At 39.9% G+C, this 13,936-nt stretch overlaps 1 protein-coding gene across 3 annotated transcripts in view; it reads right to left on the bottom strand.

Moving 5' to 3' along the window:
• Positions 1-3,048: 3,048 nt before the first annotated feature.
• PSIP1 (PC4 and SFRS1 interacting protein 1) overlaps positions 3,049-13,936 on the bottom strand; it is a 34,943-nt gene continuing 24,055 nt past the window's right edge. For all 3 annotated transcript variants that reach the window (XM_038125204.1, XM_038125202.1, XM_038125203.1), the window contains exons 12-17: positions 12,790-12,845; positions 11,559-11,629; positions 7,737-7,838; positions 6,851-7,070; positions 5,901-6,012; positions 3,049-3,857 (exon numbers count right to left, since the gene is read on the bottom strand). In XM_038125204.1, the coding sequence (XP_037981132.1) occupies positions 3,794-3,857; positions 5,901-6,012; positions 6,851-7,070; positions 7,737-7,838; positions 11,559-11,629; positions 12,790-12,845 (625 nt within the window). In that variant the 3' untranslated portion in view covers positions 3,049-3,793. The remainder of the gene's footprint in view (positions 3,858-5,900; positions 6,013-6,850; positions 7,071-7,736; positions 7,839-11,558; positions 11,630-12,789; positions 12,846-13,936) is intronic.

Genomic DNA, 13,936 nt, shown 5'->3' with positions numbered 1-13,936 from the left:
TAAGAAAGAATCAGCCTTATTCCTTGTGAGACTTTAAGTGACTGCCCAGTTAGTCTCAGCTCTTACATTTGTATCTTTCAAGAAACACAGTTTAGGGCCATTCAGGCATCTTTGAAGGTGAGATGACCCATCCTACAGTTATGTCAGACTTTGTGAATTTAGGTTATTTCTGGTTTGTAAATGGTCAGTAAATTTAGGCAGCAAAAGTCCAAGCAACTGTATGGACAGTGATTGCATCATGCAATCAGGACCTTCATCTCTGCATCTAGTCATGGTTAACTCTGAAGCAGTGGCAAGGTGCTCCATTGTCTCTGAAACAGTTGTGACAGATGAGTTAGCTTACAAATACTTGTGTGAAAACTAGGTGGATTTGGCAATTCAGCATCTTTGTAAAATATACAGTACCCTTTTTTTTTTTTTTTTTGTGTAAGGTTTGATAAAAAGGGATGGTAAAAAATGAGAAATGCTTCATGTGAACATTTCCAGTAACATCTTTACAGACATACTTTCAAGGGTAAAAGTGGAAGTTGTTTGAGTTTCTTGAGGTTTGAATAAAGCACATCTTGTGACTAGCTGGAATGTGGAAATGTGCAAAATCCAGCATATAGTGACTAACCTCTATTTGTAAGCTAAATGAGAATGCTGCTTATCTGATGGTCAAGCTCTATAGCCATGTCAGTCATTCTCCTTAACATCAGTCTGTTGTGAAGTGCTAGATTGCTAGAAGACAGTTTATGGAGCAAATCATTGTGGCCATCTGCCAAAGACAGTTTGATACTGGAGCTGCCATGGTGATTGAACTTGCACATTTAACTTCAGGTATTATCTTCAAGATCTGAAACGCAGGAGCAAGCAACTCCAAAATGTCAGAAGCCAGCCTGGCAAAGCAGGAGGCCAGGTTAGCTGAGTAGGGATATTGTTTTTGAGTCCAGGCAGACCAAGGTGTGTGCTTGGTGAAGCAAGGACAGGGGACATGCATGCGAGGAATACAGAGATGGTGCTCCCCGCTGTAGGAAGAGCATTAGAGTGGTCAGAGCTCAGCTGGGGTTGAAGCTTTCCAGAACTGTGGGCACAATAAAAAGAGGGTGGGTTTTTAATAGTAGCAAAAGGCAGTGCAGAAAATACATTGGCCCTCACGTACAGGTCACCTCACCAACAGGGACATAGACAAGTCAGAGATGTTACTGCTTTCTTTGCCTCTCTCTTCAACATGGATTATGGGGCATGGGGGTCCCAGTGTCTTGAGCTGGAGGACCAGGACTGTGAGAATGATCAGCTCCTAGTGGACCCTGAACTTGTGCAGGATCTGCTGGATCCCTTTTAAGTGTTTGGGGCTTGATTGGATTCATCCAAGAGTACTCTAAAGAGCTGTCTGATGTCACTGCAAGGTCTCTCAAAGATTTTTGAATGATTTAGGGAATTTGGAGAAGTCCCAGTCAACTGAAATCTGCCTAACATCGTTCCAGTTTTCAAGAATGGCAAGGATGACCCTGAAAACTACAGACCTGTCAGTCTCCTTTCAGTGACTGTTAAAATTATGGAGATTATTCTGTGAGTTCCTGAAAGCACCTGAAGGACAATGCAGGTTTCAGTCAGAACCAGCTCAGCTTCATGACAGGAAAGTCCTGCTTATGAAACTACATTTCCTTTTATGGCAAGGTAACACACCTAGGTAATCAAGGGGAGTCAAAACCTGTAATCTTTTGGATTTCAGTAAAGCTTTCAATACTTTCACAGTATCCTCCTGAAAAACATGTCCTGTGCACAACACAATAAATGCCTCGTGAAATGGGTGAGCAACTGGCTCATGGGTTGGGGAGAGGGGATTTCAGTGAATGGGGGACAGCAGATTGGTCCTGTCACTGTGGGGGTTCCAAAGGGCTCCATCTTCAGCCCTATGCTCTTCATCCTCCTTATTAACAACCTCGATGCAGGACTTGAAGGGATACTGAGTAAGTCTGCCCATGGTATTAAACTGGGAGAAGCTGATGACTCCCTCAAGGGTAGAGAGACCTTCATAAAGTGGGAAGGCTGGGCAGTCAGCAACCATATGAAGTTCAACAAGGGAAAGCGCCAGATTCTGCACCACTGATGGGGCAACCCTGAACAGACTGGGAAATGAGATGCTGAAAAGCAGAGCCACTGAAAGGGACCTGGAGGTCCTGGCTGATGGCAAGTTGAACATGGGTCAGCAGTGCCCTGGCAGCCAGGAGGGCCAGCCCTGTCCTGGGGGGCATCAGGCACAGCATGGCCAGCTGGGCAAGGGAGGGGATTGTCCTGCTCTGCTCTGAGCTGGGACAGCCTCACCTCGAGTGCTGGGAGGTGGTTTGGGTGCTACAATATAAAACATGAAACTATTAGAGAGTGTCAGAAGGAGGGCAATGAGGATGAAGAAGAGCCTTGAGGGGAAGCTGTATGAGGAGTGGCTGAGGTCACTTGGTCTGTTCAGCCTGGAGGAGCCTGAAGCAAGATGTCATCACAGTCTACAATTTATGAGGGGAACAGGAGGGGAGCCGGCACAGATCTCTGTGATCAGTGACAGGACCTGAGGGACAGGCCTGAAGCTGTCTCAGGAGAGGTTTAGGTTGGATATGCAGAAAAGGTTCTTCACCCAGAGGGCACCCACTGGCACAGCTCCCCAGGGAAGAGGTCACAGCAACCAGCCTAACAGAGTTCAATAAGTGTTTGGGCAATGCTCTCAGGCACATGGTGTGACTCTTGGGGTGTCCTGTGCAGGGCCAGGAGCTGAGACTTCGATGATCATTGTAGGTCCCCTTCAACTCAGCATGTTCTATGTGTATTCTCTGGATTTTCAAACTCTTAATTTCTAATCTGTCCTCTGTCAAATACTACAAACAAATTGGTACAGTATTGGGCAAAGTCTGTGTTTCAAGAAACATGCTTCAGAGAGGTTTCTACCTGTTCTATTCCCTTTCATGCCTCCAGGATTAAAACACTTTACCAGTGTTTCTGTTAAAATTCTAGTCAGAGGTCCCCAAGTTACTGCCAAAGCAGTAAAAGCAAAATAGTACTAAAACCAGACTCATGTTTTTCCTATGAATGGTTCTGTCTATACAAGGATGTTTTAATCAGTTTGAAATTCTTTAATTCCATAAATCGTTCAAGACAGTGTTTTCCAGCCATTCTGCATCAACAGGTTCTGTGAGAACACCACGCTTTTCAGTATACTTACTATAACAAAAGCAAATCATAAAAGTCACATTGCAGTAAATTGGCACAATGCATTTTGCAAGAACAGAACTAAACTTATTTTTAAAAAAACAAACAATTAAGTATACTCATACATTAACATTGTAACAGCTATAAAAATGCCGCTTTCAACTCCTACAAAACACAGTTAAAAGACATCCCCAACAAGAGTTGAAAAACTGCACAGAGGTAAGTATCATAGGAAGAGAGGTTTTATACAAATGAAGCAACTGGAGAGTTAGAAGTATTTACACTTTTTCTAGCTATTAACTAGACAAACACACAGTAGTAAGTTAAAAATATACTACAACTCTAAGTCCTGTAACATGTAAGCATTTTCTAAGTGGGATTTTCATCTTTTGAAATGTGTTACCTGTTAATACTGGATATAACTATTGGCAAAAGTGTTTAAATACTTTAAAACCAAGATTAAAGGGACTTTTATTCCACAAAATTTAACCTCAAAATACTATGCTTATAAAATTATTTAGAATTTCAGCAGTCTATAGATTTCAAATGCAAAACTTAACAATCCTCTTTAATTTGTAATTAAAAAAAACCAAACAACAAAACTTCAGTGATGTCATTTGTTTTCAAAGGCAGAATCATCTGCTGGCTTTTCAAGCTCTCTCTCTTCACCACACGTCCTAGAAACAAAATAAATCAACATTATTGATCACATACAGAGGCAGCAAGCAAGACTTATTCCAGGTGATCGCACAGTGTAGAGCAAGCGATGCTGATGAACACTCGGCAGTACACGAAGTCTGGAAAACTGAGGCTGTTAGTGATGCCAGCTGTTATGTTACCCCAGCGCCCTCAAATCTGAAGCTAAGCTGGCAGTGAGTGGCATCACTACTGATGTATGTGATGGGCTGTGAAGGGCAGTCATTCAGAGCTCCATTTGTGTCTGTACTGTGTGCCAGTTTAACTGGAAAAGTGCTCTAGCTTAACATGCCTTACCTCCTGCCACTGAAATCCACTGTATCCTCGAACACTGAGGTAACCTCATGACGCAGTATGTATTTTTACAAAAAACACCCTGAAAAATGTTCTTAAGTGCCAAACAGATCAGAAATTTTAAGTTACAGAACTTTTTTCGAAATTTCTGAATTACATCTCCAGAAAGGTACAGACATCTTCCCTCTAGCAGAGGGAGAAATGTTCAGAACTAAATACAATCTTGTGATTTAAGAAGTTTACCAGCTCTTTGCTTAGAGTGAGCCACACAAGTGTTTTGGACATTATTTATTTTGTTTACTTGTTTCTCACTTATAAGAAACCAAATATTGCAAATAAAAATTAGAAAAAATACTGAATGAAAGGAAGTTTGTATGCTGGAGAGTAGGGAGCTTGAATTCAAAGATGTGGATGCATTTCTCAACACACACTGTATTTGCAAGGAGTTTATTTAAAAATCTGGTTTGTTGCTGTTAGCTACCAGTAAGTTCACAGACCTTTTTTTCAAGAAGCCATACAGTATTGTTTTGGAAAGTGAGTTTCTTTATCAAAGATCACTGGAGTGTGGGTTCAAATCCACAGCAAACACCACACACACTTAACAGAAATGTTTATTTAATTTGTTAAAGTAGGGGGGTAGAATATAACCTGTATGAGAGCCTACACCTGCAACTCCACTGTGTTCCTGTAGCATGCTGCTTGTTCAGACCAAGTGAGTATTCAGCATAACTGGTTGAAAACTCTCAAATCCACTTCAGTACTTCGGAGGCTGCATTACAGTAAATACCAGATAAATTTTCATCTCAAGTGGGTTTTTTTTGTGTTGTTTTGTTGTGTTTAAGTTTACCTTACTGCAAATAACAGTCAATATTCCACTCTTTTGTATACTTTTAACTTGGCAGATAGCCAAAAGAATGCCAGGCAGCTGCAGTTTCACCTGACGTGCATGAAGACATCAATGAAAGGAGCTTGCTCTAAAATACATACTGCTGAACAAAAAGAATCTCTGAGTGCAAGTTGCAGAGTGCCTGGAGAAAGCAAAGTGTACTTCAAATTTGTTATTAAATTGTATTAAGTGTTTCTCTTTCTGTAAGAGATTCATTGCTTGTTGTTTATGTTTACAAAACATATTTTTCGCTGCAACCAAGGTTTAAATACTTAATGCCAGACAAATTCAAGCATGCTTACAGCTTCATGTTTAAAATGGCAAGTGCATCTACCACTATAAAGCATTGAGACTTCTGGAATTTCACAGGTCTAAGTCCTAGCCTGCAGTTAACCTGCATTTGAGTGATTTTTATAGCCAAACTAGAAAATGATTTAAAGTGGCTGTCTGATGACAATGCATGAATTCACAAAAAAATTAATAAATCTCATTAGTTTCTATAAGACTTGGTTCAGACTTCCTTTGCTTCCAACTTAATAGCCTGAAACACAGGAAAAAGCTTTTACTTCACCCACGTTCACCACATGCTGATTCTCTCCAATAGCAGGACATCCTGCAACATTTTTTAAGTCTCCACCACAGCAGCGAGTGAAATAACGTTTAAAATACTAATTCAAAACTTCAACAGAAGATTTGCACACTGTTAGTCTCTAAAGTTGAGAGTAAACTCTGTGAAGAAAACAGTGCCTCAACATGGTTAAGTAACTTCAAACGACTGCTGTTCTATTTACACGATTAAGCTAGAGCAGAACAGATCCTCAGCTCAATAAGGTTATTAACTTACTTTTTCTTACTGCCAACTTCATGCCTATCTTTCCTTTCTTCAGCACTTTCTCCATTGTGTTGTGACTGGTTGGTGTCCTGGGCTTCAGACCCTCCATTCAGAATCTTTGAACCTTTAAGATGAAAGAGCAGAAAAGTGGTATTTGCAGGGAATAAAACTGTATTATAATAGCCCCTGATAATTTCTTTACCTTAATCAAATAAAACATTACAAATATTTTCCCCTCACCTTGATACCCAAGCAGCTGAAACAATAGAAAAGACACTAATTGATATGGCTTCAGCTTCTGAACATCACATGCAATGTGCCTCATCCCATGGGAACTGAACATTTTTAATGCAATTTCAAGTGCTTCCTGTGCTTGCTAGGCTATAGATCATAGGCCTAATGCTTGTTTGAATTCTGATCAATGAGAGAATATACTTCAGTAGTAAATTCTTTCACCACCCTAACCAGGTCAGTTAATTTTGGGGATTAACTGGTGAAGTTATTAGTTCCATCATATCTCATTTACTCTTGACTTCAACAAATTGCGTATAATCAAAATACAAGTTATATAAATAGAAGTGTTTAATGATAGCATGGATTTTTCAAGCAGGAAAGCAGCACTAGCTGGAAGGTGTATTTAGTTAAGTCAATGCAGAAATATTTAACATCTTTCAGAACTTCTGTGATGACTACATGTTTTGCTGTGGTATTACGAGCCAGTGAGTTGAGGAACGTCACTCTGAAGTGATGCTCTATTTTACTTGAAGATAAAATGGCCATGGTAAATGTTACATTGAATTTGAAAATTATTTGGAGCAGTACTGTCCTTGACAACTTCAGATATGTAAAGGTTTTCCATAGACTGGTGAAATTCCTGCATCAAGGATATTTTGAAGCTGGCTCAGAAATTAATGGAGACTAAGTCTTTTATGTGACAAGAAAGCAAAGCCACAGTGACTTACCTGTTTGGTCTTTTTCCTTTTCAGTTTTTTTGTTTGCTCCTTTCTTCCCCTGTTCTTTGGTTTTATTAGCTTCTTCATGCTGCTTTTGCTCAGCAAGTGATTTATTCAGTACTTGGGAAAGAACAGAATCTCCTTCCCCAACCAGAAACATGGTCTTGAACTTGTTATATAGCATTGTAGATTTCTCCATGATAACTTGGCTAATTTTAAATTTCCGTATCTGAAATCAAAGTAATAAAACAGGCTCCACTGAGGTCCTTAAATATCTGTGTAATGTAATTACACACTAGCTTGAATTCATTTAACTTACAATGAGATCATAGACTTTTGCACTTGAAGTGTCACAGAACTGCCAGGTTTGAGAACTGCCAGGCCCTCAAAAGATCTCCTGGTCCTACCCTTCATGAGAAAGGGACCACATTATCAAGCACCCTTGATCCCATCACAATTTGAAGGCCTCTAGTGATAGAACTCCACCACATCCCTGAGGAGGCTGTTACAGTAAAACTATTGTTCTTACTGTAAAAAAAATTAATAGTTTTTTAGTATCAAAATAAAACCTTTCCCAGTGCAACTTGTACCCTTTGCCCTACATCTGGTGAAGACAAAAGCCTCGACCCTCACTTTGCAGCAGCCCTTTAAATGCTGGAATAACGTGATGACTTTTCCAGGAAGGAAGGAACTAAACCCTTTAGTCTTTGGTTATACAGCAGGGTCTCCAGCCCTTTGATCTTCTTGATGGCCCTTCTCTGGGCCCCTTCCAGTCTGTCTGCATTATTTTTGATCTGTAGGGATCCAGACTGGACAGAGTACTCCAACAGTAAATAAAGCTGGTATCAATTTAAGAAAACATACACTCTATGTTAACTAACAGTGCAAATCTCACCTTCTTGAGAGTTAAGATCATCTCTGTATGTTTCTGAGCTTGTTGCATTGTGACTTGAAGGGATGCAAGCTCATCAAGAGCCTCAATACACCTGTTCACATCCTGTATATAAACAAAAAATTAGTCTGAAGACTTACATGTTAGTAATCTTTAATTAGCCAAACTAATCTAACTTCTGTACTCAATGACATCTTCCCATAATTAATTGTCCCTTAGTTTGACTATATACTAAATTTTAGAACAATTTATATAGTCAAACTTGCCATCAAAAATTTAACACCAGTTGCCTCTTAGCTACTCCCATGAAAGGCAGATTATATTTATTTAAGTTGTAACATTTAACAAGAATTTAAAGCTTTAAACATACATAAAAAGCAAGCTGTATGCTGCTTTCATGATTGTAGAACTTCTATGCTCTAAGCTGTTCACCATAGTCAGGCTTTACCATGCACAATTTTTCACAAGTGATGAACCACTGAGAAGGCAGGAAAGCATTGTAGTTAATACTACAATACAATAATACAGTACAAGAACTGTCCTTACACACTCCCTGCCACCCAGTACACTTCGCCCTCTTTTTAAGTTACTTTTCACAGATGCACCACCATCCAGTCTGAGGGGCTCAGCCATGCCCTGCAGTGGTTCCTCCACTGGAGCAGGCTGGAACTGATTTAAGTCTAGCACAAGGCAGTCCCCCACCACCTCACTACCAGAACCTTGGTTCCAACACCCAGAACAACTCTGTGTTTCCCTAGATGGAACACCTTGATGCTTCTTATGCTATACTTCTTCACTCACACTTATTTTCTTATCTTTGTATTTTCTCCATACACTCTCAGCTCTCTTGGCCTCTTCTTTTTCGACAAATGCTCCAAGCTGCTAATCCATCTTTGTGGCCCTTTACTGGGCATCCTACAGTAGGTTAATGTCTCTATTGTTCTAGGGAGACTAAAATATAGTCCAGTGTCTCATCAGTGCCAAGTAAAGCACAACCACCACACTCCTTCCACATTCTGGCAGCTCTCGCTCTAATGCAGTCCTGAAAGCTCTTGGCCACTTTAGCTGCAGAACTGTATTGGTGGCTCATACTGAGCTTGGTCTCCACCAGTACCCCCAAGGTCATTTTCTGACAAGCTGGTATTCAGCCACTCAGTCCCCAGCCCATGCTGGAGGCACAGGGTTATTGCTCCACAGGTGCACTACTGGAACTGAAGTTGATGAAGCTCATGTTGGTCCATTTCTCCAGCCCGTTCAAGTCTCTCTGGATGGCAACGCTCCCATCAAACCTTTGATTTCAGTTTTGCATAATTTGCAAACTTGCTATAGGTGTGGTTTGTACAATCATCCCATTCTCTAATAACATGTTTTAATACTACTGACTACTACTGAGGGGCCTGTAGCTGGACTCTGACATCTATTAGTTTTTTGTGCCCTGCTGGTTCAACCAGTTTTCAGTCCACTTTTTCATCTGCCTTTTTAGTTCAGACCTCTTAAGTTTATCTTTGAAGCCTTCCTGAGAGACAGTGTCAACAGCCTTTTTAATTTTAACAGAAACAACATCCACTCTTTCATCCACCAAGCCGGTCATCTCACAAAAGGACAGTTTTACTCAAGCACAATTTCATCTTCATTACGCTGACAACTCTCAGAGTTCTTACTGTACTTCATATCACTGGAAACAACTTCCAGGAGGATTTGTCCCATCACATTTCAAGGGATAGGTGTGAGATTGACTGGCCTGTAGTAACCTAGATCCTCCTTCTGCAAGATGAGTGTGACATTTGCTGTCTTGCTGTCCTCAGCAACCAGCCCCTCATCACCATGACTTTCTAAAAACAAAATGGAGTAGATGGACAATGACATCATCCAGCTCTTCTGGCACTCTTATGCTTATTCTGTATTGGGTCTCTGTCAAAATGTTCTCTAATTTGATCTTTGTCCTCTGAGCATCAAGGTTTTCTTGTTTTAATCTTCCCATGGTCTCAGGGACTTAGGATTCCTGAACAGAATTGTATAAGCAAACTGAAGTCAAGAAGACACTGGTTACCTGAGCCTTTTTCATTACCTGTTACCTCCTATTTCACTAGAGCGCCTATCTCCGTATCCCACTCAGCAGCAGGCCCACATTTTCCTAGACTTTAAGATGAATCAACCTTGAGAAGGAGGTAATCCCTAAAACTAAGCCAGATCTCCTTGTCCTGTCTTCCCTCTAGCATGGTCTCTCAAGAGATTCTTCCAAGCAGATCCCCATAGAGGTCAAAGTCTGCTTTCCGGAGTCCAGGGCTGTGATCCTTTTCATCCTGCTCCCTTCTCCCTGAACTTCATTATCACAGTCACTGCAGCCAAGGCTGCCCCTGACCTTCACACGCCTGACCAGATCTTTGTTGTCTGGAGGATGAGGTCTTGCCTTATCAACTCCTTCATCACCTGTGTTAGGCAATTACCAAACTCCAGAAGCTTCCTGCACTGCTGTGTTATCTGCATGCTCCTTCAGCAAATACTAGGATGTTTTAAGCTTCCAGTCAGAATCAAAGGTGTCTCCCCATTGTCTTAAGATGACTTAATTCTCTACTTCACCTTTATCAGGTGATCTGCAGAAGATATTCTCAGGATGTCAGTCATTTTGGTTTGTCCATTAATCCTGACCTGTAAGTTCCCAGTTGGCTTATCTGCTGTCCCAGTGCAAAGCTCCAAACATTTCAACTGGTCTCTCACATAAAGTCATCCTTCATCTTGTCTTCCCACACCCATCTTTCCTAACTAAAGAGCCTGTAAACATACAAGGCAAGGCTCACCTCACTTCTACCCGAATCTCTGATACCAATGAAACCACAGCCCTGAAACTCCAGAGAGATGTCCGGTTCCCCACAGTTGCTCCTCACACTATATGTATTAGTGTACAGCCATCCCTAAGAGAAACACAGTTGTGCTGACAATCCAGAAAGGTTATGAGAGTTTCTCATTATGCTGGGCTGCCAGCAATTCCTCATTCAATGTGATAATGCTTGTGGTCATGCCACTTCAGCCCTGTTCTGCAAAGAAATTCTGTTGATTACAAAGGCAGTTTACATCACCCTGCTGACATCTGTTTACATCTGATTGCCATCCTGCTCCCCCATTTCCTCCTCTGCTACCATTCCTAGTTTGATGTTCTTTAACCAGGCTGGCCAGCCCATTGGCAGGACTACTTTTGGGAGGACCTTGCCACCTCCTAGCATACCTATCCATTCCTTTGTGAGACCTTTCCTCAATAAAGGGAGCACCACCTGGGTCTCCATGCCTTTACCACTACCCTCAAAGTCACATAGTTATGCTTGATACTTTCCAAGCGTCCCCTGACCGTATCACTGGTGCCCAACCTGAAAACCTGCAGCAGCAAACGAACAGTCATAAGGCCAGAAAGCCTCAAACATCTGCCAGTAACATTCCAAACCCAAACCCCTGACAAGCAGCTGATTTCCCTTGACAGTGAGTGGAGTCAGTGGACTGGAGCCCTAATCACTTGCATCCTGCTACTGCATCCACAGTCCTGGTGTTTCCACATGGCTCAGAAAGCTGACCTGGCACCAGATGTTCTATTTGATTTAATTCTAACTGAATGCTTCTGGTAAATAATTTATTATGTAGCATTTTCAAACAAAACAGATTTCATTTGCTGACACTTATCTTTCACTGCCCACAGTAACCACATTTAAGCACTAGTTATCCTTCATATGGAAAAAATGCCTTTCATTTTCAGAGTATTAATTAAAAACAAGAACACATGCCAAGTATTTCCTACTGGAATTTGAAACATGAATCAGTTTTAAAAAATATACTTACAAGATTATCAATTTTCAGGGAATTCTTTATTTCTGCATGTATCCTTTGAAGTCTAGAATCCACTGAAGTTTCTGAAGATTAAAAATAATACTCATGAACATTTGTTAATCTCATCAGGTATGCTTTTGCAGAAATAATTCCACAAGAATGAACCTCATACAGAATGCAGAAGAAAACAGGCAAGCATCCTACATGCAGGTGCACACATATATACAATCAGAAAAAAAGTACACAGCTTTTTAAAAGTGAACATGATTGGCAACCCACACAATTTTTTCCTTACCAGTTACAACTGAAAAGAATTTTCTATTTCAAAACACAGCTGTCACCCTCTAATTGTAGGCCAGCTTAACAAGAAGTTTTAATAAATTTGAAGAGTTACAAGGGTGGAAGACCTTCCATGACAGGACACCTGGATATTGATGGTTTGTTTTCAGTAAACTGGTCATGATTCAAGTTACAGTCCAAATCCATCCAAACAAAATGTTTCCAGTACACATGCTTCAAAGGGGTGAAAGATGAATGGACATGGCATTCTCTAATTCACATGCTGAATGCCTGCTTGGATTTGGTTCATGTTCTGAACAATAATGCAAGTTTTCTTTAAGTCAAACCCATCTTGGATGGGTTTAGATAGTTTTTATTTGCCCTCTTGCTGCAACATTGGGTTGAGTGGAGTCCATGCCACTGGACCTCTACTATACTACAAATTACAGATTACAGACAGTGGTTTGAATTGCCCTCAAAGATGGGAGTACTGAAAAAGGAATTACTTATCCCTATGAAGGTCAGTCAGCAGGCAAGACCATAGTAATCTGAATCTAAGCCTCCTAGTTAGTGAGACGTAAGTAAATGGTTTCAAGATGTCCCTCAGAGTATTGTGTTATGAGAAGGTACAAAGGAAAAAAAAAATTATGGGAATAACTGAAGTGATTTATATCAAAGAATAAAAGCTTTTTCTTATGTTCACAAACAGAAGAGACTGGGGTTTAAAAGGTCAAATGACAGTGAAGTCAGAATAGCAAAGACCTGTTCTACTGCACTGCACTGCAGAAAGAACATGGAGGAATAAAAATGCATTGTTTCACAGACCTGAAAGAAGAATCATGGTTCAAACATCTCAGACTGAGACCACACAGCCACCTTCAGCAGTACATTATCTTATCCAGGAAGAAATTCCATTCAAAATACAAAATGACCAAAAAGTACTGGTTAGATTCTTTGAACTAACCTCTCTTCTTCTCAATCTTCTTAACTTCTGCTTTCTTGCCTTCTTCTTTATTCTGCCTATGAAAAAGTTAAAATGTTTTTTACAATGTTGGAAAGCTTTTTTCCCCCCAGTTTTTGGATGAGATGCAATATTTTGAGGTATTATCTCTACTAAAATAATAGCATGCAAAAATCACAAAGAACCAAACCCTGGTTTTCAAGGATGAACAATTTAACAAAAATTAATTAGCTGAGATACTGCCGGTAAGTCCTCTGTTCTCAGAGGACTTTTTATTCTAGAAGCTGCAAATTAAAGAATTTTAATAAACAAGTAATCTCCAAACTGTATTCTGTTTTTTGTTGCACAGTAACATAACATATTAACTGGTAAAATGGCATTATACGGAACTAACTTATGGAGAAAGAAAATATTTTAATTATCATGAGAAAAGGAGTAGGATTATTTACCATTACCACAGGGAATTTATGGAGAGATCAATTAACCATAATCAGTTCCTATATGACTATTTTCTCAAATAGTGAATTGTAACAGTATACATATCTTACAATTGACCATAAATGTATCAGTAACAATTAAAAAGTTCTTGAAGAAAGTAGTAATACAGAAAAAAAATTATTACACCTGCAGTGAAACCTCCTTGATCTTTCCTCAGTTGTATCACTGAAAATAAAGCTGAGACTCAAGAAAAACAAGAAGAAGAAGTCTACATTTCAGTTAGAGGATGAAGACAGGCAGAAATCTTTGAAACAAGCTTTTGATCTCTTTATGCAGAGAAGATCATGAACATCCGTTCAACAATCTCTCAGTTCTGTCTGAGGGATTTAAAAGCCTACTTTTAGAATTTTCATATTTCAGCATATCATAACTGAATGTCCTGTGACTAGTTTACTTCCTGTCATACTAATATGCATACATAAAACATCTAGGCCTGCATGTCTTCCATGTTTCTTTCAAAAAGAACACAAAACTTGTCTGCTTCAACTGGCAGCACAATCTCAACAGGACAGATAAACTTTTTATATGTACAGAATGGTGGACAAAGCACCTTAACTAAATAAATACTAATGAAGTAGCTGCCAGAAAATGGAAACTACCCTGATGAACAAAATAATTAAAACATGTATCAGCCTATACTAGTTTTACTTTT

This window comes from Motacilla alba, chromosome Z (genome assembly GCF_015832195.1).
Source record: "Motacilla alba alba isolate MOTALB_02 chromosome Z, Motacilla_alba_V1.0_pri, whole genome shotgun sequence".
NCBI lineage: Eukaryota > Metazoa > Chordata > Aves > Passeriformes > Motacillidae > Motacilla > Motacilla alba.
This window is presented reverse-complemented; position numbering and strand designations above follow the sequence as displayed.